The following is a 27,941-nucleotide window of genomic DNA, read 5'->3' as shown; positions in this document are numbered from 1 at the left end:
TGTAAAGATAGCGTGGAAGAAAACAAGACGAAGGTATCAACATGGAGAGTGCTGCAGCGTGAACCATGCATATTTGGACTGACAAGGAGATGCAGGACAACGTCTTTCTCTCACATGTAATCACCTGTGTCTCATCAGATCTTTTACCTGAGCTTCCTGAATGCCACTAAATGTGCATGCATATATAAATCCTGCCTCACCCCTTCTCTCCTGTTTATCTCAATTCTCAAGACCATTCCACCAAAAACCCATTCCTCTCTAAATTTCCTCTCAAAACAGGAACCACAGGGGGAGCACATTGAGACGTGCCCCCCACCCTGAGTCTCAACACCCTGGTTCCTGACAGCTTCAGCTACTTTGTTCCCCGCTCATCCTCCTTGATCCTGACTCATCCCTTGCAGCCCTGAGCACATTCATACCTCCCTACCTTGACTCCTGCTCTCATCCCATTCCACCCTACCTTGACCCTTTAACACATTCCAAATGAACCACTTTTTAATCTGTACTATGGCGTGGTCTTGCTTGTAAAAAAAATAGACTTGTGTAGGATTATGTAGGATACATAAATTTGGTGTGTTGCTGAATAGATAAACAGAAAATGAATAGTTAAGAATTTGTAATAAAACGCCAAATTACATATTTTTAGACACGATTCCTTTTTTAATATGAAAAATAAAACAGTATTCAAGGCTTGTTATTCATTCAGAGATGTGGGACTTTGCTGGTTGACACTTCATACAAAAAACGCTGAAATAAGAACACATCAACGCCTATCCGTCCCCCCCCCCCCCCCTTTCCCTGAGTCCCAGCCAGACCCTTCAGCTGCCCTTCCAATCTTTAGCATTTCTGCCTCTTGGGTGCTTAAGAACTCTTAGAGGCTCCTCAGCACGAGAAGGCAGAGGGTCCTCACATCCCCAGGCTCAGGATGCTCCAGGCGTGCACCAGGTTTCTGAGAAACACGCAGACAATGCTATCGCTCGGCAGCTCCACCATCCTTATTCCCACCTGCAGAATCTGGACAAGAATGATGTCCTTTGATTTCTCCCGTGCTTTCTTTCAACCCTATCCAGCCACTCCTATTCTAAGGGCAGCGGGGGGTCTGAAAGCGATGCGGGTGGATAGCATGCTGTCCTGGACTATGGACTGAGGCTCTCTGACAGGCAGAGGCTCCTCTTCCTGCAGGGCAGTATGGATGCAGCCTGGATCAACAAAGGGACGCCCCCGGGTTACTGTATTATTCACTCTCTACACCTCCGCTTTAAAGATTCCACTCAGGGTCACGGCAGCTCAGCAGAGTCAGTGGATGGCTCCTCTATTGTGGGCTGTGGAGGTCAGGGCAAGAATGGAGAAGTCAAGTGTGCCAGAAGGATGCTGTGTGCTGCTACAACGCTCAACATTTGCAGATCAGTGTAACCGAGCATTAAGAAGTGGATTTCAGCCTGTCACCACAGCTGGAAAAATGACTTGAATACTAGTACTGAAAGCTCCTGTGTGGAGTTTTTGGATGGTTATGAAATAGGCCAAAATTAAAACATGTCTCTATGAGATCTACATAAGCAAACAAGAGAATCAGGAAGACGATTGATTGTGTCCATGTTGATAGACAGTAACAAAAAGCTGCTGAAAAACAGCCTTTTATCACATTTTGAATTGCCCCCCGGGGACAAATAAAGTTTTTTGAATTTGAATTTGAATTTTCCATAGAAAAGTTTGTCAAAGAGAAATCTCTAGCCAAAAATCCACTCTGATCCTGTATTTGATCATGTCTATAAACCCCTCTATAGAACAGGCTGTTTCTGTGTCTGTACCTTTAAATGTAAATAATCTGTGTCTGACCACGCCCCCTCTCCGGAGGGGGATGTGGCTAAGGCTTTCTTACACCATGCCCAATTGTTTACGATGAGTAGGCAGTCTCTAACAGAGGGCAGAACAAACACCTAGCTGTGGGACTGTCACCCACCTGGGGGAGGGGTTACTGCCCTTCGTGATGTCATGAAGGGAGAATCATCAAACTGCACACATTTTCTGGAAAAAGTGGAGCAGGCAAAAGACGGAGAGAGGATGGACTTTTCTCATAATTGGGGAGTTTGTAGACAGACTAGGGACACATACAGTCTATTTTGCATAATATGTGACCTTTAATAGAAGTTTTTTTCACAACATATCCCCCCCCCCTGCATCCCATGAGACACCGACCTTTTACATTGCTACATAATAATAATCAGTGTTCTTCTGGATGGTCTGGTTTGATTTTGTAACACATTTAGAAGCATCAGTAATTAATTTCTGTCTGTTTTACACCCAGGTAACAACTCCTCCCAGTACGGATTAAGAAGAAATACAGACGCTTGTGTAAAAAAGAGCTGAGTGAAACTAGAAGTACAGATTCATTTCCTTCACTTTAGGAGTAAGTGAAGAAGTGGAGGCTCTGAAATATACTCACAGTATAACATTAAAAAGGAGCCTGTGGAAGGAGACTTCTACAATGACAATGATGAACATTAACTCTGCTTTGATGTGCAAACCAGTTATACTGGAAATGTTTTGCAGCTCTGAATCTGCTCTGAAGTCTTCATCATTGATGGTCGGTTCTTTTCATCCTTTTACAACTTTCTCCCTGTCAGTCGCACACATCCCATCTTCTCCAGTTAGTCTCTTGTCTTAATTTATCCTTTTCACTGTGTTTGTCATGCAACATCTGCTCTGCCTGATATGCACTGATGGATATGTAAAAAGAATAGTCATGTTATTGTCATTGTGTGACATCTCATGTGTTTGATAAGTCATATGCCAAGGATAGCTCCGTATGTGTTATTGACCAATCCATTTAGAGGTTTATTGATGTTCCTATTGGGAAGGTAGTGCACAAAGATCCACCATCTTGGGGGAAGAGAGACCGCCATCGTGCCTCTACAAAAAGTGTCCCCGAGTGGGCAGGGCAGAGTATCATTGAAAGAGTACAATAGCAGGACAACTAGAAGACTTTCCATCAGAAGAAAATACTTTTCTCGGTCTGAAATACTTCAGAGAAATAAGAAGCAAATCATCTTTGGGCTGCGTATCAAAATGTAGATCAGTATTACAAACAGCTCGACCCAGGAACGCTGAGTGAGGGGGCGGGAGAGTAGGGGGGGAAATGTGTCATGGTGACAGTGACGGTTTCCCAAAGAAGAGCTTTGTTTTGGTCCAGATGACCAGATGCTGAAGTGCATACCTCTACTGGACATCTACTCTGAATGTCACATATTATACCTTTAAAGCCAACGCAACTTGAAATGTGAAAGCTCCTGTGAGGAACTTCAGATTTGCATCAATTTTGGCGACCACTGTGGACAAAGCAGTGTGCTATTTTTATATCTCTTCATTGACATGTGTAGGTAATGTTTCCCTCTTATCTGAGAGTCATATCACTCACTGTGAATCGATGATTTGAAAAAAATCAACATAGACTGTTTTGGCAGCTCAATTCATCTGACGACACCCACCCTGCAGCATTGGTTACAAGTATAAAGAAATACCATTTAGAATTTAAAAATGTTGCCCCTGGTGGTCTTGTTTGCTTGTTCAAGTCATAAAGAGTCATCAATATTAATTTCAGTTTGTTTAATAAACAACAAAAATGTCCTCACAGGAGCTTTAAAGTAGAAAGTACAATCATGTGTGTTCAAATTTAATGTGAAGCATAAAACTTGTTTGAATTATAAATTGTAAAAACTGAGAACAGATAAGTTGTATTCTTCCTAACTACAGTAATAAAGCATGTAACTAGCAGCCTCTTCTTCCTCTCTTCATCTTTGCAAGTTGAGGAGGGTGAAATGTATTCTCTTCAGGGGATCCAGCAGACTTCTTAAAAAAAGTTCTGGTAATCAGCAGAGCCCGGCGCACATTTGTAATGGCGGAGAATGAAGGCAGGATTAAGACGCTGTGAGAAAGACTCTCTGTTCTCTGAGGCTGCACAGAGCCGAGCGGAGAGGACGAGGACTGAGCTGAACTCTGTCTTAGACGACACCTCCCGCCCCCCTCCGTGCCGAGCTGCTGCTGCAGCTACACAGCAACATTCACCTTCCACCTCGTCTTCCCAGAGTGCATCAGCAGGCTGTTCAAACAGTGATCAGACTGTACAGTAATTCTTATCCAAATACAGCATATCTCAGGCAGCGAGGAGCTGAACTGTACTGCCCTGCACTGACAGCGAGAGGTACTGAACGTACACACTGTTATATGCATGCCAATGTGAATACATTACGGTTTCATTACCGGGGGCTTTGAGAGCACCCTGTTCCTGAGATTGTAATTGCAAAATGAAGACAGCAATCAGACCTGTTGTTAAGATCTTTAACACCTCACTGATGTGTGTAACTGATGAGCATATGTTGAAAATCACACTTGTGCTTTCTTGCGTCGTTTCAACTCTCCTTTTTCTGTCTGTCTTTCATCCTTTTTTCCTGTCCATACTGATTTTTTCTTAATTTGTATGAGTGTTTTTCTGATTCTCATTACTGCTTTACACTGTAGGGTTCTACATGTATTTGTTCACTGTTTCAGCCTCATTTTACCAACTACTTCAACATACAGAGAGCACTTTCAAAGCTTGATCCATAGGCCAATGGACTTGGTTGAAGATCTTGAAGACATTTTTTTTTACCTCTCCTCTGAAAGGTGGAGGTGAAATGTCCAGATGTCTTTGGATCAAGCTTCAAATGTACCATGACCTGGATGACTGAGAACCTACACAGCCTTACAGAGAGCACCAACCTGGGAAGGAACTACTGCCGTTGCAATATGTAAACTTGCTTCTTCTCAATTATCAGTTATAGAAAAATACATTATTATGGAAAAAAGACGAGGAAAGCTATCAATAATTTGAATATTCTACAAAATAAATCAAATCTCTGTTTTCTGCAAATACTGTGTGTTTGTGTCCTTGAAAATAGCAGGTCAAGTTTTTCTTACCAGCTGATAGCTTATAATAATTCTATCAACGATGCATGGAAGACGTGAATAGAAAAAAAGGCAATTTATTAAAAAAATATGCATTCAAGCAGCATTGTGTGATTTTACACCCAATGTTTGGCCCCATCTTGTAGGATGATAAGGATCAATTGTGTTTCTTTCCCCTCACCCACTGCCAGGTGGGATGGGCTTCAGCACCTCCTCACCCTAAGTGACACGTCAAAGTATCTAAATGTATATTAAAGGAAGGATGCTCCATCATGTGGACAGATTCTATTAGTTTGCAGTAAAAACGAGTTTGTGTGTGTATGTGATGAGTACACACTTTTCATTTGTGTGGTTGTTAACAGAGTGGGGGCCTGATCATATAATACAGATAATAGGCACACGTAAAAAAAAGACAGAGAGGAAGGGAGAAGATAAGAAAACAGTGGGACATGTGATAAATACACTCAGTTAAACCCACTGCTGTGACATCGTGCTGATTGAAACACATATAAGATGAGGTGTGTAAAAACCATGACATGTCTACATAGGAGAGTCAGCCGAATATAAGTGTATTCACACAAAGGGTTAACTGATCCGAAATGAGACTCTCTCTCCCGTCTTCCAAAACATTTCACCAAGTGTAACGAAAACAACACGGCCTTGAAAATGAAAGTCATAATTGCATTTGTAGCACACGCTCCAATCAATACGCACACAACCACCCCCCTCCCGGAGCTGAATGTGAGTATCTCAGCTCTGTGCATCCTCAACAAGACATTAACCAACCGAATCAATAACATTCAAGGGCAATGAGCACGAGAGGCTGCACACCGGGTGTACACCAGCACAACTTGCAAAAAGGCATGCACGCAGGAAACTATCAGTACTCATGAATACATGTGATTAAAAAAAAAAAAAAAAACAAGCATTTCTGCCTCCTCTTAAGATTATGATGACCTTTAGTAACTCCTGGACCGCTGCACTTGATTAGCTGCATCGTGTCAGGCAGGAGTCAATCCCCATGGCGCACAGAGGCAGATGAATGCTGTAATTATTAAACAAAAACACAGTTGGGAGACTTACTTCAACACGGCGCTGTCCCCCTGTCTCACGGTGATGTTGTCCTTTAATACAGAATCCCCGCTCCTGGCTGGAACTCCTGCAGGTACAAGGAATAACAATTTAAGTCCGAGGACGACAAGGCATTTCCCAGGCACCGCTAGATAACCACTAATTCCCATGTTTCTTTTTTTCTTCCTCTGTCACTGCGCAACTTCCAGGAAAACTTGATATTCCCCTTTTCTGCGTCTTTAAGCTGCGGGAACGCAAAATTACAGTCCACAAATAAGATGCAGGATGTCGCACTGGATGTCGGCGGACGACCTGATTTAAGTCCAAGTAAACAGGATTGTTATGAAACACTGTCCGTGTCGACTGGAGAAAAGTGTCTTTGCGCACCAGCAAGCCGCTCTAGGAAACTGACTCCGGAGGAGAGAAAAGCGCAGCGTTTCACGGAGAAATGTGCACCGTCTCCTCCGCTTCAAACTGTTATATCGCCGTGAAATGGATGCTCTCACAGAGATGCATCAGCCAAGACTCCTTATGTTTGTTTTTTTTGTTTTTTCTCTCTCCCTCCGTGTTCTCCTTTCTCTCCGTCGTCTGGGTGAGACTCTGTAAAGCTGCGTACTCGGAGCGAAAGCCTGAATTCGCTTCAGTATCTTTTTCTCCCTAAGTAGGCTACAGCTCCTCAAGTACTCACTCTCTCTCTCTCTCTCTCTCTCTCTCTCTCTCCCTCTCTCTCTCTCTCTCCTAATCGCCAGGTAGCATCTCTTGCCTGTACCATCAGGACCATATGGCGCGCAGCCTGCAGTGTTCTCGTATGTGGCTCCCAAACTGGAGTCCAGGGACCTCCGTTGTGTCCTTAATCCTCTTTCTACAAACATATTTAGAAGGACCACCGACTGGTTTAAAGGTATAGCCTAATGTAAGAAACAAGCTTCATGATATATTAAAAAAAACAACACACATTATTAAATTGTTAAACCTACCATCTGGAGGGAGGATAATTAATTCATTGGGGAAGTTAATTTGAGGAGCATATTCTTAAAATATGTCTTAAAATGTATGGATCGGGTTTATTGCTTCCTGATAAATGACAGTGTGCTCTGGGAAGCAATGATATAAAGTGAAAAGAAACACATTTATTTATACTTATTAAAAATGGAATCATGCAATAAAAGGGGCTGAGACATTGACTGCTTTGTGGCCTGCAATTAGCATAAATTAGTTAAAAAAGGTGACATATTTTAGAGAATAACCTTTAAATATATCATACTGTAGACTCATAATATAGACAGGGATGGCTGGTCTGAAAGGGCTAGGAGGTCAAGTCCCCCCCCTTACTTTTTTAGCCTACAGTAAAAATAAGAAAAAAAAAAAAATTGATGGAACATTAAGTATCAAACCTAATAATTATGATAAATCACACAATATCTCCAAATTGCCCAAGCACTGTGGCATCCTCCTGTTTATGTAAATGAGTGACAGGTGTCATGCCCCGCCCACTTCATTTGCAAAATTAATTCATCCTACAGTTCCCGCAGACTTGTGACCAATGACACAACAGAGTCTAAAAAAACTAGCTTAGCATCTCTTATCTTAAGAAACTATCTATTTAATGTAACATTCACTGTGATTGTGATGCTAATCATTTTAGCACGTTTGTGGTCAACAAACTAAGAAAAGATCCCAGTCAATATGTGAGAAATTGTGCCCTGCCCCAAATGTTTTGTACCAGATGCCACTTATATGCTTTTATTAGATAGGACATCTGAAGAGAGACAGGGAATGTTGGGATGGGAGAGTTATAATATGCAGCAAAGGTCTGAAGTCAGATTCATACGACAGCTGTGATGAGAACCATAGCCTCCGTACATGGGGCGTGCAATATTACCGCAAGGCTATCGGCACCCCGGTATTTAGACACAAACACATCAGACGCTCACTTATTTTTGACTTTCTTTGTCTGCACTGTAAACATTGAAATGGTGAGAAGAACAAACAGGTGACAAAATTAAACCCAGAATTATTAAATGTCACAATAATGTCTTTGACTGAATCAACTTTAACAGCAGGGTTGTATCTCAGTAAGTGCTGCAGCTCTTTGTTGATGTGCTGTGAACCATTAAAGAGAGAGATCCTGGGCGACAAAATCTCCTTGAACGTGAATCATAGTGAGCGTATCAAATATTTATGGTCCTTCGTTAGGAATTTTCACCTTTGTATGACACAGACCTACATGAAAAAAAAAATCATTTTGTGAGAAAATGTTTCAATAAAGGTTTCTGGATTAGAGATTCTATCGAAGTGAGCGATGATTCATGACCCTGATTACCTGGAACACTTTCATCCTGTTAGTTTTGGGCTGGACATGTTGAATATGCCTAAATAAATGTGTTTGATGAATACAGCAGACCTCTTTGTATTTCAGTGTCAAAGATGTGTATACACACTACACACTTGTAGCGTGATGGGGGGGGTTACCAGTTACTATAACACCTATATGACTGTTTCTGCCATACGATTCCAGTCTGTTTGAATAATAGACTGATTGGAGTATGGACAGCACAACACCTCACAAAAAGTGAAGGCAAATGATTTAGAGCTCCCCCTGCTGACTTGCTGCAGTATAGGTCATAAACCCCGCCCCCTTTATTTTTAATAGATTGGACATGGTATGAAAATGAAATTAATAAATATGTTCAGATGCTTCTTTTGGAACCCAACTTTTGAGATTTGTGTTCAAACATGTTTTTTTTCTGAGATTTTTTTTTTTTTAAAGTAGTTGTTTGAAGCTACCAAATTGTATAAAATGCGATGAATGACAGCTCTGTTAACAGCGGCACTCTGTGCACTGGATTAGTGGAGTAGAGGAGGAACAACAGTAAGAGGAAACGAAACAAAACACTTCCAGAAGAGTCATTGAAGCAGACACTCAGGGTTATGAAAAGTTCAAGGGGACACACAAGTCCCTGCTGTGGACACGACTGACATTTCATAATGTAAGATGTTGTTAGTTTTTTGTCAGTGGAAGCGGAGTGACGTCAATACTTGAACTTTATCTTAGTACAAAGGGAAGAGGTTAAGGCATGGTATCCATCTGTATATGCAGTCTATGGTCTGAGCTTAGCGACAACCTCTGGGCTGAAAAATGAAGCCATTGCAAAATGCAATTCCTCAAATGGCCACTTGAGGCTGACTCAAAAGTGACTCATAGAGCCACATGGTAAGACAGTCACACTATTTTTCCAGCCTGGTATGAAATATATATTCCCTGCTCTTCATTGCTTATTTCTCTTCTTATGAATGCATATATCAATTTTGATGAAATGATATTGATGCTTAAGTTATGCATAATTAGGGGCGTGGCCTTTATGAGTGACAGAGGGGTGCCAACTGTCAACTGTCTGCTTAGCATCACCTCATCAACTCTTCGTCTCTTTGTGGTGTTGGTTCATTGGAGATTTTTGCCAATATATGCACGTATCAGACGAGTAATATGACTTGAACTGTTGGAAATGACTAAAACCTCATTTAATGAGTGTCTGCTATATTTTATTTTTACGTAGTTCTGACTATTTATTAGCACCAATTGCATTATCTATATCTTGTCTATATCTTTCTACCGCATGTTGTAACCTCATTAAGTGTTTTTGATTTTGTGGTGGTCCATGTGAGATTTTCCTTCTCAGATATATGTCTGGCCTTCTCTGTGCCTTGCGTCCATTATTAAACAGCCTCTTAACGGGTAGGGACACCCAATTCAAAGTGAATATCAAGAAGGTTTCCAGATACTTAAATCACTACATATTCAATTTAGATCTAAAACGATTCCTTGTACTTTCTTGAACTCAAAGGATGCATCTGCCTAAACAAATTAAGCACAAGTTTTTGCAGTTTCCTCTGGTTGCTTGGCAATGACAAATGGCATGAAATAGTTATTTTTAATGAAATGTTGCCCCATTCACCTCCACCTGCAAATGGCTGTATTGGTGTATTTAATTAAAAGCTACCAAACATAACCTTCATGTACACTACATAAATGAGAGACCCCCCCCCCATACAAAAATTTAATTTAATCAGTGAAGTTATACTTGTGCCATCTTGCACTGAGCTCGGCTGTAATGAAAATATCTGTGATGATGTCCTAGCCGTGTTACAGATTGTTGGAGGTTTTGTTAGGGGTCATTTTTTGGAAGGTTTGCAGAATATCCTAATACACTCTTTGTTTGAGAAAAGCGACAGAAGGAGGGGAACTTGAAGGAAAAAACACTGAAGTTAATACACATCTAAAAATCACCAAAACACATTGACTTTGATGCTCCTGCACTATTTCTCTTACCTCAAACACACACACACACACACACACTTCTGTATGCGTGCAGCAGACTCTGGCCACTGGGGATGAGGGTGGCACTTTGCTGCACATCTAACTGCAGCTCTCAGAATTAATATGACAGCTTTTGAATCTCACGAGAAGACTGAACAAGATAATTTCTTTACCTTAGCATCAATTTGGCATGCTGTTAGGATATTGGACACGAGGCGACAGATGACAGTGCACTGACAGCTTCTGACGCCATCCGCTGGCAGAGATTCCTGATAAGTGACATGCGGCATTGTTCCCGTCTGGTGTCAGAAGTTTGTGCAGGTTTTGAACGCACTGACGGCTTGTGTTCGGAGGTTCTGTCTCCTGTTGTGTGTTCATCAGTCTTTTCTCCCATGAAAAGCCTGTTTTGTGAACCACAAGAGAAATACACTGCAAAAAAAATATTTTGAGTGCAATGAATTATCTAACTTTGTGTGTTATTTTTTCATAAGAAGAAGGCATTTCTTTTTTATTTATCTTTGAACATTTGAACTCTCAGTATTTTTTTCCCTTTAATTATGCAACTGTATCACAACCTCTTTTTATGATTTATTACTAGTCTGGTGCTTGAAACTGAAACTGGCTGATACTTGATACTCTCTTTAAGATGTTGACTGTCTCTGCAGAGATAAAGGTGTGGTGTGTATAAGTTCTATACTTAAATATTTAAATTAATTAAAGAGGAAATTATGAAAGCCAGAGAAATCCTTCATTTTATATCTGTAACGAGTCTGTCATGGCAGCTGCCATGACTTTCATTGCCTTGGTAACACCAGATGTTACAGTTTAGGCGTTCCTATAAGCACATCTCTGTACATGTGTCAGTGATTGTGATTCTCTAGACCAGTGGTCCTCAATTGGTGGGTCGGGACCTTAACGTGGGTCGTGGAGGATTTTGCAGTGGGTTGTGAAAGGTGCGGCTGGGGTTTCAAAAAGTCTATGAAGAACTTTTAAAAATGTTAGATTTTTTATGCTTTTTTTCAATAAACAAATCTCATTGGTTGAACAATATCAGAAATTTGGGTTGCAATTGTTCTATAAGAAGTTTGTGGTGGGTCCCTTCACTCTGATAAACAAATCAATACAATTAGAGCCTCTATGAATTTTTATCATATTAAAAAAAACGCTGTTTCATAATTGTATGGTCAGTGAGGTATGACGTCAGAGTGAGATAAATCTGCAATTGTTTTTAAATTATAATTATTTCTGGGATGAATTAATCATAATAAATGCATTATTATGAAAGCCCTACATTATATCTGGATCTTTAGCTCAGCTGTAGCGCTCATGAATGAACCTATACACTTATTTTAAGACAACATTTGCTAAATTTAAGCACATTTTCCATCATCGCGAGTAAAAATCATAATGTCTTTGAATTAGGTTGACTGTAAAATCCAGTTCATAAGACACAGAAGTCTCCCAGAGAATATGCGTTTTGAACTGTCTCGAAGATTTCTATTGCATACAGCAAAGTCCACAGCGCTCAGTTTCTGTGCAGCTGTTTAATTCTTTCTAGTGCCATCTGTTTTCACCATGTGGAGTTTGCCATCCTGCTGCTGCTGTACAGCAGTTGATCCCATCAGCCTACGGTAACCTTGATAGTTGTTCAGACCCGCAGCTTGCAACTGATTTGGCCCGAGTTGCACTACCCACCCCCGCTGGTCACTCGTTGTCTTTAAGTGAGGAGTATCTTCAATCCAACCAGCAGTCCAGCAGGTCTGTTTACTTAACAGTATATCACTGTTTCCTTTAAATGCATGATTATGACCTAATGAGGGAGAGAAACGGTTTAAGGTCCATATTGTTATGTATCCCATCGTTTTGCGCAGTGAAGCAACCGCTTGCAATACACAATGAATGGGAGCAAAATGTCCAAGTACCATGCAGTGGTTGACCCCCAATCCCCACATTTGCTGCCACTCTAGTCAAAGATTGTGTTTCCACAGCGAGCGCCGCGGTTTGTCTTCATAGCACAGACTCCTGATCGTATTTTCCAACACTCTCTGAAGGGGATGATGGTGGCGGGTGAACTTGTGGTCTTGACAGCATGTGTCGAAATGTTAAACTGGTATATTGGTTGCAAGTCTGGTTTTAAGGGACGCAGCATATCTTTAAGAAGAAAAAAAAGGCCTTTTAAGTGTGTCTTATACACCAAATTTTTACGCAAATTGTCTCGAATTACAATTTTTTTTACAATTGTGGCTTCTCTTACTCTCGATATTTTAACTCCTTTGAAAAAAAAAAATTAAAAAAGTATTTTCTTGTTCTGTTATCAATTAAATCTGATGATTATGTTCAAAGTACCTTCTCTATCATTTGAATCTCTTTTCTTTCTTGTCATAGGGAGCTGACGTTTTGCAGCCTGTACAGTCTTTATTAGGTGAGAAGCTTTCAGGAGGTGTTTGACCACTCTCTAGTTGTTGCAGCAGTATAAGACAAGCATCAGCACAATAAAGAGGACTCTGGGGTGTTATTGGCAATAAAATGTATTATCCACACTCTGCTGTGTTTATATCCCATCTCTCCACCAGAAGCAGCTAAACACCCAAACCCACCTGATTAGAACCCCACAAAGTGTGTAAAAAGCACAACAAAAGCCTACAGGTCCGTGATTTATACCACCCGAGCTGCTCCCTGCGTTCACCAAACCGGTGTTCACCGTGTGTTCACAGGTTGTTATTGAGGAATTATGATGATGTCTTTTGCCGGAGAAATTGGGCAAAGATAAGACTTAATTAAAATGATATCTGCCTGGGATGCAACACAAGTCCTGACTGTGTGCACGTCTTAATGGTTTTTAAATTAAAACCCCTCCCTGACCTCAGCAAAATGTAAGATATGTGGTCTTAATTAGAGTCAAGGCTGCAGGGAGGGGGTGGGCTCAGGAACCTGCTAACACCCCCCACCCTAATCACCCCCACCTAGTCGATTTAGGCCACAACATTTGTCCTCGTGATGTTTTTTTTCTTTTCTTTTCAACATTGGCTGGCTTTAATGAGTCAAGAAAAAACCCAGTTTAACTTTTAAACTACTTGAGTTTTATTATTGTGATTTAATTTAGATTATTTGAATATCATTTTAACAGTTCATATAAAATCAGAATAAAGAATAAATGAGTCTGTTGTGCCAGAAAAAGTAAACAGCTTACCTCAAACTCTCAAATCTACATACTGATCATTGAATAAAGGACTGGTGCTATTTTGTGGGGGCAATTCCCTCCTTGGTCTTAGCCAGGTTAAGCTTGCCAAAGCATTACAAAACTACAACAACAACAACAACAACAACAACAACAAAAAGTACAAATGTAGCCACATCACGATGTATTGTGTCGTCAAGAGTGAGGAAAAAAGAGGGCAAAACACAAGCTATACTTGATAACTGTCTGCAATGCATGTGGTAAATACGACTGTTATGGCAGTTCAAGATAACGCTGTTAAAAGCTTTGTATGCAATTTATTGATCTAGCAGATGTCGCAGTTGAGCACCAGCATGAAACCAAAACAACTTGCGCTGCATTGTTGTGTTAGCATGCTAATGCTAGCGATCTTTATTATGCTCGTATCTTCACACTGCATGTAAATTTACCTGAAATGAGCGTGATCTAGAAACACAGTTAAGCAGTGAGCACAGTATGTTATTTTTCTTTTCTCTAGTCCCTCAATTGAACAACTTTTATATGTGAGGGGAGGAGTCAGCCGGCCGTCCGGGCGATGTAAACAAACTGAAGATAGGACTCTGAAAACTCTGAAAACATCACAGACAGTGGGACTCGGGTGTTCCACCCATTGTAGACAGTCATGACTCACAGAGTTATTTTCAGAGGATATACTTGATTTATATTACATTTAAGTGTGAAAATTGCATATTAAGCCTTTAAAGCTGTGTGTGTTTTGTATTTAAATCCAATAATAATGTGTGACTACAAATTACACATTAAAGAAAAGTCATGGTTCCATTAGGTACACAGGTTTTATTTCAGTAAAGTTATTTTGCACTACATACGATGGATAGATGACAGCTGTTGTATTTTGAGGATAAGGCAGGACTACAGTCCCTTTCAATTAATGTCACATGCATTATTTTTTCTGACCTCACTGCTTTGCTGTACAGTGGGTCAGGTGCATGCTATGACCTTGCCAAAGCTCTGTCACGAGCGAGTGTGCCAGGCGTGCAGACATGACAAATTAAACTGGCATTGTTTGCTGTGCAGCACACATGACTCACTCTTGATGTAAGCCATAAACAACAACAAAAAAAAATGGTGAAGAAAAAAAGAAAAAACTGCTACAGTAGAAGTTGGTTGTATTGATTTTTACCATGCTTAGATGAACAAAGCCATTTCACTTTAAATCAACGTGTCTCTGATTGGCTGCGGCCGTACACAGTCCGGCTCATCCTGGCAGATTGTGTTTCTCATTTATTTCACTTATACATGCAGTGACATTCACATAATTTCCTGCTGCAATGCATTAGCGACAGACCCTGGGTGGTTTATTCAAACAATCCGTGCTAATCTTCATTCATATCATGCAAGGATGGGCAGAGCTCGCAGACAATGGACCGGCCTCAGACCAAAGCAAGCTAATACCCAGGCCAAAACATGCGCAGACTGAATAAAGAGCTCTCAGTCATAAACAGGAGCTCTGGCACACAAACACCGATGTTACACAACTTATTCATGAGGGGCTGACACTCACAGGTCCAGCAGAACATTGGGAGATGTTTTGAAATCAGAATCAACTTCTTTGCAGCATAATTAGTAGCCTGACACATAATTTTTCTTGGCAATAATTGTCATGGTTTACTCATGTATATAGTTTATTCCTTGTTTTGTTGCTTGGTTGTTATTACCTGTCTTGTTTCCTGTTGCTTTATATGCTAGTGTTGCTTGTTTCCTTAGTGGATATTTTTATTGTATTATTTCCAATTTCAAGTTTTGTTTTGCCATTTCATCCTCCTTTTATTCCTGTTTTTCTTTTTTTGTTTCTTAACTATAATATTCTTAGGTTTAGTGTTTCCTGTTTTATTTTGTAGTTCTTGCTCCCTGTGTATCATGTCTAGTGTTACTTCCTCCCTTTGTGTGTTTCTCTCCCTTTTTGATTGCGTCATCAGTTCCACCTATGTCTTGTCTGTCACATCTTGTCCTCCTTTTCTGTGTCAGTTCATTGTCAGATGTTGCTTGTGTTTCTGTAGTTGGTTTCCTTTTGGCTCTGGTTGATTTTTTTCTTTTTTAAAGAAATTTTCTTTTTTTTAAATTTGCCCTTTTTTTAAATACATATTTTATTCTGAGCCTGAACTTGGATCTACCTTTTAGTTTTGACTAGCATGACAATCATAAGTCATCACTTTGAAAATCAAATCAGAATGGCTGACTTCCTGTTGGGTTAAGGATATGGGTGCAAGAGGCTTTTTTGTAGGTCTTGACTGTTGATACCAAATTCCATACATGAAGGTGAAAGTAACCTCAACATGAATCCCTTTTTGAACATTTCAAGGGGGCGCTATGGAGCCATTTTCCTAAAGTCATGTGTGAGACCTCAACAAATCTAACATTTCTCATCAGGCCTGATGAGTGCCAAAATTATCTTTTGAGAGAAGTCCGAACAGCCAATCAAGCGATTAATTTGGATAGGATTGCATTACAATCGGGTCCTTGCTCTGCTTAAGGTGCTCAGGCCCTAATTATCGATACATTGCTTTATTTTTTTCTGTATTCCTCTCATGACTTAATTTAATAATTCCTCATTTAAAGACAAAATCAACTCTAGGATGAATTAGTTGTGTTTCAGAGTGTCAGAAAGCACAAAAGCCTGGAGTGTTTATTTCGTCGACAGTCCTTTAAACGTCTCTCACATCTCTCTGTGATGACTTCTGTAAAGTTTTCGGACTCTGATTGTAAGACGTCACGGTTACTTATGAAGCATTTTGGGGGAGCAGGACGTCAATCAATTAGAAACAAATAACTGCTTTGTTATTGAACTGTCTGAAGAGCAGGCCTGGCTGGGCTTTCTCTCCGGGAACAGACCGCTTTTTTCTGTTGTCTGTTTCTTCTCTTAATCCAATAGAAACTTGATATAGGTCTGCTTTGTACTGTGTAGGAGCTTAAGTGCTCCTGGCATGGAGAGCGGCACATGATTCCAACTTTGATCTCAGATAACTACATCTGCCTCGCTCTCCACCTATCAGACAGCTTTAATCAGACGCCTTCACTGCATCTCCAACAAAAGCCTGTTTATGTCCCCTGACCGGCTTACAAAAAAAAATGTAAGGATGGTCGTTCTGTGCTCACATGGAGGTCTCTGCCACATCTGATCCAATCAAAACCCTCCCCAACTCCCCCCCCCCTGCTAATGCTGCACAATGTGTCGCAAAGTCACTCAATGTATGCACGACGTGAGGACATGAATTATTAAAGACTCTGGTACCTTTAAATGATTTCAATGTTCAGACTTCCTGTGTTATCAATAGGTGTAATATTCTCCCTGCTCTCAGCAGGCGTCTGTTCAGCAGATATGCTGATACACTTACCAGAGGCTCCTCGCTGACCTCTGCACGACTTTCTTGTGAAATTAAAAGTGTGCACACAAAGACAACGAAATGATGGACATAAAAACTGAGAGTCCAAACTGCGTGCTCGAGCCCCAAAAGCATTTTCTTTTCACTCAATCTGTCGATATTTTATCCATTTTTAGTAAAACTATCGACTCATGTAATGGACATGAAAGCAGCTTGAAGGTCGAAGCTAAATCCTCCTGCATTATGAGAGCTAAGAAAATATAAAAGACATCAACAAACACTCTGAGTGTGTGTGGTTTACAGCCCTTGAACATTTTCTCTTTAATTGAAAGCAGATTTTATGGTTAAAACATCATCACTGTCAAAGCCAATTCAAGTGTACTGTATATGCTTACCTATTTTTATATTAAAGTCCTTATTAAATGATTTAAAATGAAATAGATATTACAGAATAAATTGACCTCCACATGCATTTCTATACTTTGGTACATACTGGGACTTGAACAGGGGACCCTTTGTTTCTCAACCCAAGTATCAACAGACTGAGACCGCCCCCCCAACATTACTTCCTCTGTGCCATGCTCTGTTTTGAAAAAAATTAAATAACGCCAAATTAAAATAAATCCAAATTCAAAACAGACATCTGAAAATGGATGGTCGGTTAGTCAGATGGGCTTTTCTTTAAAGCATTATAAACCCTTGAGAGCTTTTATTATTCAGGATTGTTCCTTTTATGTTTTTCACACATTTGTCCAATCAACCAGGTTGTGATTCAGATTAACAGTATAACATATATATTTTGTTCCACATTAAAGGGGTAAGAAGTTGTCTTATTTGATAGACTAGATCAGTGGTTCCCAAAGTGGGGGTTGGGACCCCCTGGGAGGATGTGAGAGTGTCGCGAGTTTCCTTACAAAAAACAAAATTGTTCAAGACTTTAAGTTTGTAAATTATGAAAATGAAATTACGTTGTTTGGACTATTATATGGTGTTCTAATACCAGTGTTTGGATAGGCCTAATAGTGTGAGTGGCTGGGCACATGCAACCTTAAATGTTTTCACCACCTCCAGGGACAATGGGGGTCCCCAGTCTCTAGCACCGTTATATTGGGGGTCACGGGCGGAAAAAGTTTGGGAAACCCTGGACTAGATCATTAATTCTCAAACTGTGGTCAGCCTGTGCCCAGGCTGCAGTCCGTGGCTTGTGGTTAATAATACATAATGTGCATACCAGGAATAAAATGGCCCTCTTTGTAAACTATAGTTAAATAGCCCAACGCTACTGTATTCAAATGTTGGCAAAAATGGTGGTACCTGGAGAGCCAAATATTTTCTTTGGTGGAACTCACTGTGAAAAGTTTGAGAACCACTTGACTAGATATTTGCCATGATTGGATTAAATCCAGAACTGTTGCTTTGTAAATGAGTTTGATAATGACGGCTGTAAAATGGCAATTCCAACAGTTACCTAAAGAGGAAAAAAGCCTAAGATGCTTCTGGAGCGTGTTAAGACAAAGAGATAAGACTAATGAAGAGTGAAGTGTTTCTGGCAGTATTTAGCATTTGTTTACAACAACAAAAAAAAACTCACAATGACTTCTTCAGTGGAATTACCGCTTCTTTCCCTCAAAAACAAAATAAACTTTTCTTTAAATCCAATATTATGGGTCATTTACACCAACGTTCATTAGTAAGAAGATACTTTGGAAACTGTATTCATCAACACCCAGTGTCATTGTGATCCTCAGAGCAAGAGAGTGTGGTTATCTGGAGCCAACATGGCTGTCATCTCAGCCCTAATGTCAGTTTCATCAACATTAAACTGTTCATTTGTATGTATGCAAATAAAGGTTATGAACTATTCAGATGGTGACAATAAAAGCGTCCAATCTGAAGGCTCACAGAGAGGCTGTGTCGTCCCACTTACAGAGTCTGCTCTCTTTTAAGGTGAATGCATCTGACCGAGAAATTTCTATTCAAATATTATATCAAATGGAACAAATGATTCAGGAAAGCATGAATCAACCACTGCAATCAAATTCGACTCCAACTTACTGATGGCAGTTTGGAAACGTTGGAAAAATATCAACTGGGTGATGGAATGTTTAGAGAGGTTACACAAAGATCAAACAGGTAATCGTACAATTTCTACACCAGTTGGAGTCAATCAGAAAGATATATCAGAGATAGATAATTTATCAACTGCTAAGTTGTTGCCATAAAGGTGGAGATGAGCCAACAGAGTATACTTGTATAACCAATGCAATGCTGAATGTCAAACTTAAAGAATACAGGATGTTTTGATCAGTGCCACCTGGCAGTGAAGACAACACATTTGGAACTCCCTCTACTGGCTGCAGTATAGATAATAAACGGGGTTCTCTAATTTTTTGCATCTGACTAAATAACAGTATCATCTGCATACAACTGTATGTTGACTATGTCTGTATTCTATAACAAAGGTGACTTCTTAACCACAATACACACTTTATATTTTGTATGACACATCCATAACCTGTGTTCTCAAATACAATAACAATAAATGCAGACATAGACATGATAGAAACTTGCAGATTGATAATCATCCAAAGCTTTAATTCACAATTTTTTTAACATGGATGCTTTTGTGTTTGACCATTGTATGTTTTACTGTTCAAATTGAAAGTTCCTCTTTCAATGCTTTAGTGCTTCCTGGGTTAAGGTCGCCTCTCCTCGATGTCTTTGTGAAGCAGCTCAGCCATGCAAAGCTCGAGTCGAAGAAAATAAATACATTTACAGAAAGAATTTTGAAGCTTAAATAAAAGCGTCTGTCTCAGTGACTGTGGGAGAGAGCAACTTTCCACAACTAAAAGTAATTATAAACTATTTGCACACGTCAATGCCTCTGGACAGAATATTTGGACCACTGTCCATTGGAAGAAACTGCACAAAGTGTTTTCACCCCGTAGAGAAAGGAAACTGACCTTCCTATACTTCATTCTGTCACATTTTTGTAACCACGTTTTTTCTCTTTTTTAAGAGGCTTTTAAAGGCGCAAGTAATGAGCTGATGTGCTGCTGAGTGTCCATAATGCATCTATATGTATGATTAATGCTCTTTTACAGGCCATCGAGTGCACACTTATAATAAGCAAATATGAGAGGGGAAAAAAATAGGCCTATTGCACATTTTTCCCTTCTGCATATTTACCTCTTTGTTTTCATTGTTTCAAAGTGTGAGGAACTTCAAACTGTATTTGTACTTAAATGTGCCTTCCCATTAAACCTGACCTTAAACTACAAATAGCTTTGCTCACAGATGCAGATGAATGGTCAGGACCTTGGCTCTACACTACAAAGGCTCTGTTTGCCTCTTTGTGTGTGTGTGTGTGTGTGTGTGTGTGTGTGTGTGTGTGTGCGTGTGTGTGTGTGTGTGTGTGTGTGTGTGTGTGTGTGTGTGTGTGTGTGTGTGTGTGTGGGGCGAGTGTGTGTATTCAATCATAATGACAAAAACATTGGCTGTGATGAAGGGTTTGGAGGACGTGCACTGTCACCAAACCATTCACTGTATTATAAAATCAATGTGAACTGCTGTTTGCTGCCGTAAACTGATCAAACCAAAAACTGATCTATACGGCTTTACAACCCGATCTGAAGTTACATGCACAAGGCAAAACTAGAATGAAAAAAAAGGTCTTATAACTGATACCCCTAATGGGGGATGTTTTTATAAGCGATTTCTCTGGTTTTATGTGAGGACATCTCTATAGCTACAGTCAAGATTGGTAGGATTGGACATTGGTGGCCAGATCGTACCGTTGTACCCTTATCTTTAAATTGCCTTAAATAGTTTCATAACAATGAAAAGCAGATTACAATGAAGTTGTTAGTGTCTTTCTGCTTTAAAAAATGTGTTTTCAGTGATTCCATTAATTTTCAATAATAGTATTTTGTAAATCAACATGGACAGGTCCGTGTTGATTTTCAAACAGACTATATATAACTGGGTTAAAACTTCCCTGTATACAACATATTGCATAACCATCTTAATTTCCATCCCAAATGTCATGTGACTCGGGTGGAATCGGATGACTTTCAATTGGAAGGGTGGCTGTTCCTTTACAGCTCCTGATGTCGACATATCAAACATGTCTTTTAGCAAGACACTGAACCATAGTTTCACTCCTGGTGGCATTCAAATTGATGTTAATTTCTATGACCGTGGGTGTAACAGTTCACAGGGGTCACTATCTGGTTCACATCTTGGTTTTGGGGTCACAATTTTGGTATAAGTCTGTTTCAACAGGAGAACAGAGTCCTCTGATATAAAGAAAGTAACTGGGCCTGAAATACAGCAGTTTAAAGAAATAAAATTGGACACGCATATGGTCTATTTTTAATGGAAAACTTCATATAATAAACTATTACCGCTCAAAAGGACTGTATAGCCTTCTTGCCAAGAGCCCTTCGCTTGGGGATAAGGATATCTCTTGAGAATTCTGCTTTTTTTTTTAGATATCTCATCAGCTTTCAACTCAATAAAAGCAGACTATTTGGTGTCCAAAAGTGATTCAACAAGAACTTAATTTATTATTTTGTTTGCCTCTTTTTCTCACCAGCAGACTCCAGTTTGTCAAAGTGAATAAAACCATATCTTCCGTCATTACAACCAATGGTGGAGTGTGCTTTTCACTTTGTATACGGATATCTGTCTAGATTCACCCAATCAGTACGTGCTAAAGTATTCTGAGGATACAGCTCTGACATCTTTGTTTTTAACACTGATGGCCCTGGGCTGCAATAACATGCTGGGAACAAAGTGGTCAAGTGGAGCGATAACGACGCTCTAGAGGTTAAAACAAAGAAAATAGAGGAAATTATGTTATATGGTTTGCAATCAAAATTACAATTTACCACAATACAAAGAATGTATCTCCTCGAGTTCTTGTTTTTTTTTTTTTACTCGTGTGATTCTCAGTGTTCTATACAGTACTGTAACAGCACAGGGTTCATTCATGTCTGTCCATTACTCTAAAATCTAAACTGCTTCACAAATAAAAATCTACTCAAAGACTGAAGGCCAACCACTCCAGAGATACTCCAGTGTCTTTTTTCAATTGTTTTCAATTAGGCCTGGAGAAAAAGCGCAGCGCCAAGCATCCCTGTTTCTGAACGCTCAAGTTGAAAATCTATCAGCTATTCAGAAAGGCGCTGTTGTTGTCATCGATGCTCTTTTCCAAATGTATGATGTTCCCTGTAGTTCTGCCTGTAGTCTGATCGGTAAATAACCGATCTAGAAAAAAAGTGTTGATCGTTGTCAATAGACTGTTGTCATAGAAACAGGACGGACTTGCAGCGCTTTTCTTCTCAACATACAAATGCATCATGGGAGCGCTCCCGAGCGCACAGACAGCGCTTTTCTGCTTAGCAAAAAACGCTAGGTGGACACTGGGCCTTAGGGTGGATAACAACATTGTCTCCATCATAATCCACACTCTGTCATTGTCATTATTGTTGTTAATGTTAATGTCAGAACGTCCAATATCATACTTTGGTGTTACTGCTAAAACTACAAATAGGTTTACAATTATTGCTGGCATTGTAGTTAAAAATCTGGATAACACTTTTACACTTCTGTTTACTACTATCTGTCTCTTTGTCACTTGATTGTTGAGTGTTTTTTTTTCCTGCCTCTATCTTGAATGTAAAAAAAAAAGACAGAAGATAGAATACAACACAAAACAAAACTATGAATCATATCTGTTTTTGAGTTGTATCCTATCTTCTAAGTTAGTCAACTATTTCTCCTAGCCTTGTTTACCCTGACTGAAGTTTATTTAGAGAGTGATGCGGCTGCTGACGGACCAGAATGCCCCTTTTTAGTCACAGACACACACATTACCAAAGGCAACAGACTGCAGACGTGATTCATCGCCTGTGATCGTGATCTCCCTCTCTCTCTCCCTCTCTCTATCTCGTGCTGTCATACAGAGAATTATACAGCTAAAACATAACTGCTGGGATGCAGTTTGTGTTTCCTACATGGCTAATTGTGTTTGCAAAGTGGACAAATTACAACAATTACATAATTTGACTCATTTCATCCCAACTGAGACTGCCTCCAAGAACTGGTATCATATCCCCCCCCACCCCCAATTTCCATATTTAATAAACTTAACTCAATAAAAGGTGATTGCTTTCCTGCCCGTGTCACAACAACGCTCGCAAAACAGCTCATCGGGGCATTTTGATTCCGCCAGAGCTGTTTTCTTTGGCCAACCAATTTCTGTGCTCACTGTACAAAAAAGTCTGGAGGGCACAATTACGACCGGCAATGGAAAGGAAAATGTTGGCTTTGAGAAGAAAAATGAGTAGTAATCTCTCTCATTTTTCTTATCTGGGCAAGTCCAAGGAAGCCTGAGAGGGTACAGTATTTCCCCAGATAAAAGCTTAAATGATATTCCACTCACACAAACAGCAACACACGAGTACATTTACTATCTCTGCTTGTTATTCCTCTTGGTTTTGTTTTAAACTGAAGCAGGCCGGAACTCCGGAGCTCCGGAGCTCCCCCCCCTCTGTTTCTGATTCAGGCAGACGTAAGCTGTCGTAAAACTGCACATTTTTTACCGTGCTTATTTCCATTATTATGTCATCACCCTCTTCCTCATCTTGCAGCAGTTAAAAAAAAAAAAAAGAAAAGTGCTCACAGATAAGACAGAGCATGCAGGTCCGGTGATTGAATACCTCTGCAATGGCACGACTCGATTAATTCCACACACTAGATCTTAATTAACTGAGCATAACCACACAGATGATTTGTGTGCCGATGGGATTCGGTCAATGGGGATGATTGCATGAAGCAGATATGCTCTCATTCAATATTCATTATATCCCTGTCCCATTTTCTCCCAGGGCAGACCAGGTCCCTTCCAGAGATCAAAGATATCTTCCTCATGTCTTCCAGTGCACAAAGAGTTGATTTGAAGGCTTCATGTTAAATTAATTGTATAAAATAGGCTTTTCTAAAAATTAATAAATGGTGAAACATGTTCTCCCCAGTTGATTTAGCAACACTAAACTAGTTCTAACCTTCCCCGTGAATCAAACATGAATAAACACATTCATTCAGTGATTCACTGCTGTGCAGATTGCTTTTGAAAGCTGATATTTCCCCCCCACTCCGAGTCTCACATGTCTGATTTCAAGGCCAGGTGTGTGTGTGCGCTGAATGATCGCACAGAGCTATGAATGCAAGAGGAAGCCTTCAATTTTAAATGTGTGTTGAAAATCATGGCTGAAAAGGTCCAGAGGATTATTAACAGCTGAAGTGAATACAAATACAAAGCGAGAAGCCTCTTGGAGGAGCATCAAAACCGCTTTAAAAAAAGAAAAGTTTGTACAAACTTACAATGAAATGATCAGGAGCACAGCATAAAAGACTCCTATTCAAACATGTGATTGTTTCCACCATTATCTGCACTGATTGAATCTCTGTTTTGCAGCACAGTGGCCCTGAACATTGTTACCTCCTCCTCCTCCGATCTGCTCCGCGTGCGCAAAGATGAACAGTGTCCCTGTATTTCACTTTACTTCTTCTGGCTTTCAGGGCTGAATGGTTACAAAATGGGTCTTCTAAACAGGAATAAAAGAAAGAAAATGAAAATGAAAACAGAACATATTTTGCTACAGCCTTCAGCTGTTGTGAGCTACAGCTTCTTCAGAATGATGAATGTAAAATCATCCCAGCGATTATTTGTTGTGTGTTAACACTTTAAAATGCAATTCCTGACCTTTTGGTCTTTCATCCCACTGTGCTAGTTTAAAAAGCTACTTTTATACTTAAAAATGATGATAATGATCTGACTTTGAATTATGTGACAATAGATGCACAAATTAACTATCGTTTGGCAATAAGTTTAAAAGGACACTGTGGTTTCAACTGTGGGCCAAATATTGACATAGTCTGAGTACTAGTTGGCTAATGACGTTTAAAGGTATAATATGTAGAACTGTATGACAATGTTTACATTCAAATATCTAAAGTAATTAATAATGGACTAAACCCATGTTAGATTTATATTTTTGTTCAAAAAACAAAGCTAGTGCTTGTACCATATGACTTACTAACCATAAATCTTCCTGGGAGCTCCTGAGCTCTCTTGTGTCGTAGGTTCCTCTGGATTGTTGGTGGGGATGGCTGGTGCTGCCATATCCAACTGTTACAACTATTACGATCAGCCTGACCTTATCTATTATCATTGATATCAATATTTCACCTACTTGTTTGTGAAGTGTCTTGAGAACACAACAGGGTCCTAAGACGCTGACTAGACTCTTCTCCTCTGTCGCCCCCCAGTGGTGAAATGAACTTCCAAACTCCATTCGATCTGCAGAGTCTCTCTGCACCTTTAAGAAAAAGCTAAAGACCCAGCTCTTTCATGAATACCTACTAACTTAATGATGATGGTCTCCATATTATTGATGATGATGATGGTAATGACGATGGTTTTTGTTTGATAACGACGACTTATAAGATGGTTTCTATACTGATTAGAGCTCTCAAGAACTGCACTCAATGTTGTGCTTTGCCTCTGGTCACTTCCTGTCAGCACCTGTGTGTCCAATCAGACTCAAAGCTGATCGTTTGCTCTTACTGACATTGTTCCCTTTTTTCTAGATACTTGCTTGTGTTGTACTTACTCTCTGATGTACGTCGCTTTGGATAAAAACATCTGCTAAGTGAATTGTAAAATTGTAGAGATAACATTTGTAATAAATTGACACTATACAAATAGGGTTTCTTTGATTGATAGAACTTATTGAATGTTTTTCAGTATGGTTACTTTTATTTGTTTGCCACCACTTGGTGGGTCGGCAAGCTCTGTGATTGGATAGTCTGAGAGCCGCAATGCATTGTGGGCAGTTTATGCTTCTGTTTCTATTTGACCATGACTATAATTAAAGAGCCTGACTAATCTAGTATCCAGCCAATCTAGAATACGTCAAGGCATTACTCGCACACACAAAATTTCACATTATTATTTCAGACTGTATGATTTTGGCTGCTGTGGCTCAGTTGCTAGAGTCGGTTGTCTCTCAACCAGAAGGTTGGGGGTTCGATCCCCAGCTCCTTCAGCTACATGTACGATTGTGTCCTTGGGCAAGACACTTAACCCACAAATTCCTCCCACTGCATCATCCGCGGAGTATGAATGTGTATGAATTGAATTAGTTACTTCTGATGGTCACTTTACATTGCATTCAGTGTGTGAATGGGTAGGTGTGACATGTGGTGTAAAAGAGCTTTAAGTAGTGAGAAGACCATTTACTATTTACAATTACTACTTACTCAAATGTGACGTCATATTAAATATGAATAGTATGAAAGTATGCGGTTTCAGACGAGGCCTAAGTGGGATTTTTTTCCATAAGAATGTTCATGTTGATTACTGCCACTACGTTTCAATGACTGTACCACAGACGTACCTAAATTGTAATTACCACTAAAGGTCATATGATTACAAAAGTTTCTAATTACTAATATAAAACCAGCATTATGTTACTTCAAAGTATAAAGAATGATGCAATCAGCTGAGTTTTATAACTCTCTCCTCTGATCAATGACCATCAGTAACACTTTGTTACCAGCATGTCAGTAAAATATCGAGGCGGTTTGAGATAAACTGATTGTAAAGGCTGTGTGAACCCATCCAGGCCTCTTTGAAAGGGTTAGATCGCTCTCCAAATTCAACGTGATGGATGAGCACACGGTTCGGCTGTCAGCACCACTTGCCTTAACAGCTGCAGTGTTCAGGGATTTGAGGTTATAACACTGACTCCAGATGTTATTATGGTGTTTCCTGATGATACTTCATACGATTCAAATGTCTGTAGTTCAATTTGAAAATATCTTGGCCGTATCCTCAGACCCGTAAGTAATATATCAAGTTAATTGAAGTGTAAAGCAAAGAGAGATCTTCAGTTCAGGTGTTATTCTGACATCATCACACCCATAATAACAGGTCTGTGAAGAGACTCAATCTAAAAGCAAGCCCACTCTGACTGTTTTAACTAGGGCTGAGAAAAATCCAACATTGCTTCCCCAGAAATGTGAGATACTTTAATTGCCTGGTGGATTCTGGCACTGAAAGACATTGAGATATTTTTTTTACAAAGGAATGGCAAAGCCAGGTTAGACTGAATATGAGGTCTCCAACACTCCATTTTATTCTGCAGCTGAACTTTGAGAGCAACACCAGGGAGAAGCCTGTGCAATTAACTGAAAACCTAAAAAATATATCCTTATTCACTGGGATGACTGCCCCGGAAGATCACAGGTCACTGGAAATATCATTGTGACTTTCATTTTTCATTACCAGTCGAATCAGCTGAGGACTTCAGATCATATCCAAAGTGACTTTGGAAAGTGCTACTATTCTCTGTGTGTTTGTTTTTAAGTCCCTCTTACATCCCTAACTTGCTAAGAAGTGTTTGTGCCAAAAAATATCTCCAGTTTCTTTCTTTATTTTCCACATGTAGAGGTTTCCATATGAGAGTCTGACCCTAAAGTAGCTTGTTTCTCTAGAGTCTTTGCTTGGTAATTCATTGTCATTTGTCCTAATTAATAGTTAAATAAGAGGCTAATTTAATTGAAGAAACTTGAAGAAACATTATAGTTCAGCACCTTTAACTGCAAGTTTTTGCAACAAGGTTTTATTCCCTTGACTGAAAAAAATATCACTGTGCTTGAAATAGGCAATCCTAACTGACGTAAAAATGGCTTGTTTAAAAGCAACAGTAATTATATTTTCCACCTTAAAAAATAACTTTCAACGGTTAAACTAAAAGTAAAATAACTTTCAACAGGGCGAGATTGGTGTCTCTCCCATTTTGACAAAGCACCCTGGCCGCCTGTTAACTGCACTATGTAGCTTTGGCAGCTGGCCGCAGTCATCTCGCGAGAAGTGGGTACGGCTTTACGGCACTAGTACACACAGCAGCCTTCAGCAATAAACTGCCCAGTTGGCCCATCTCTGTACCGTGTGATAAAACGCCTGAGGCTAAGAGACTGG

General features: G+C 39.8%; 1 protein-coding gene across 2 annotated transcripts in view; it reads right to left on the bottom strand.

The window, feature by feature from the left end:
• The window catches only part of opcml (opioid binding protein/cell adhesion molecule-like), a 387,148-nt gene that overhangs the window by 214,653 nt on the left and 144,554 nt on the right, over nt 1-27,941 (bottom strand). The window contains exon 2 of one of the 2 annotated variants that reach the window (XM_020629289.2): nt 6,025-6,100. In XM_020629289.2, the coding sequence (XP_020484945.1) occupies nt 6,025-6,100 (76 nt within the window). Of the gene's footprint in view, nt 1-6,024; nt 6,820-27,941 lie in introns of those variants that run through there. The other variant, XM_020629288.3, reaches the window with a different exon arrangement.

This window comes from Labrus bergylta, chromosome 14 (genome assembly GCF_963930695.1).
Source record: "Labrus bergylta chromosome 14, fLabBer1.1, whole genome shotgun sequence".
Classification (NCBI taxonomy): domain Eukaryota; kingdom Metazoa; phylum Chordata; class Actinopteri; order Labriformes; family Labridae; genus Labrus; species Labrus bergylta.
This window is presented reverse-complemented; position numbering and strand designations above follow the sequence as displayed.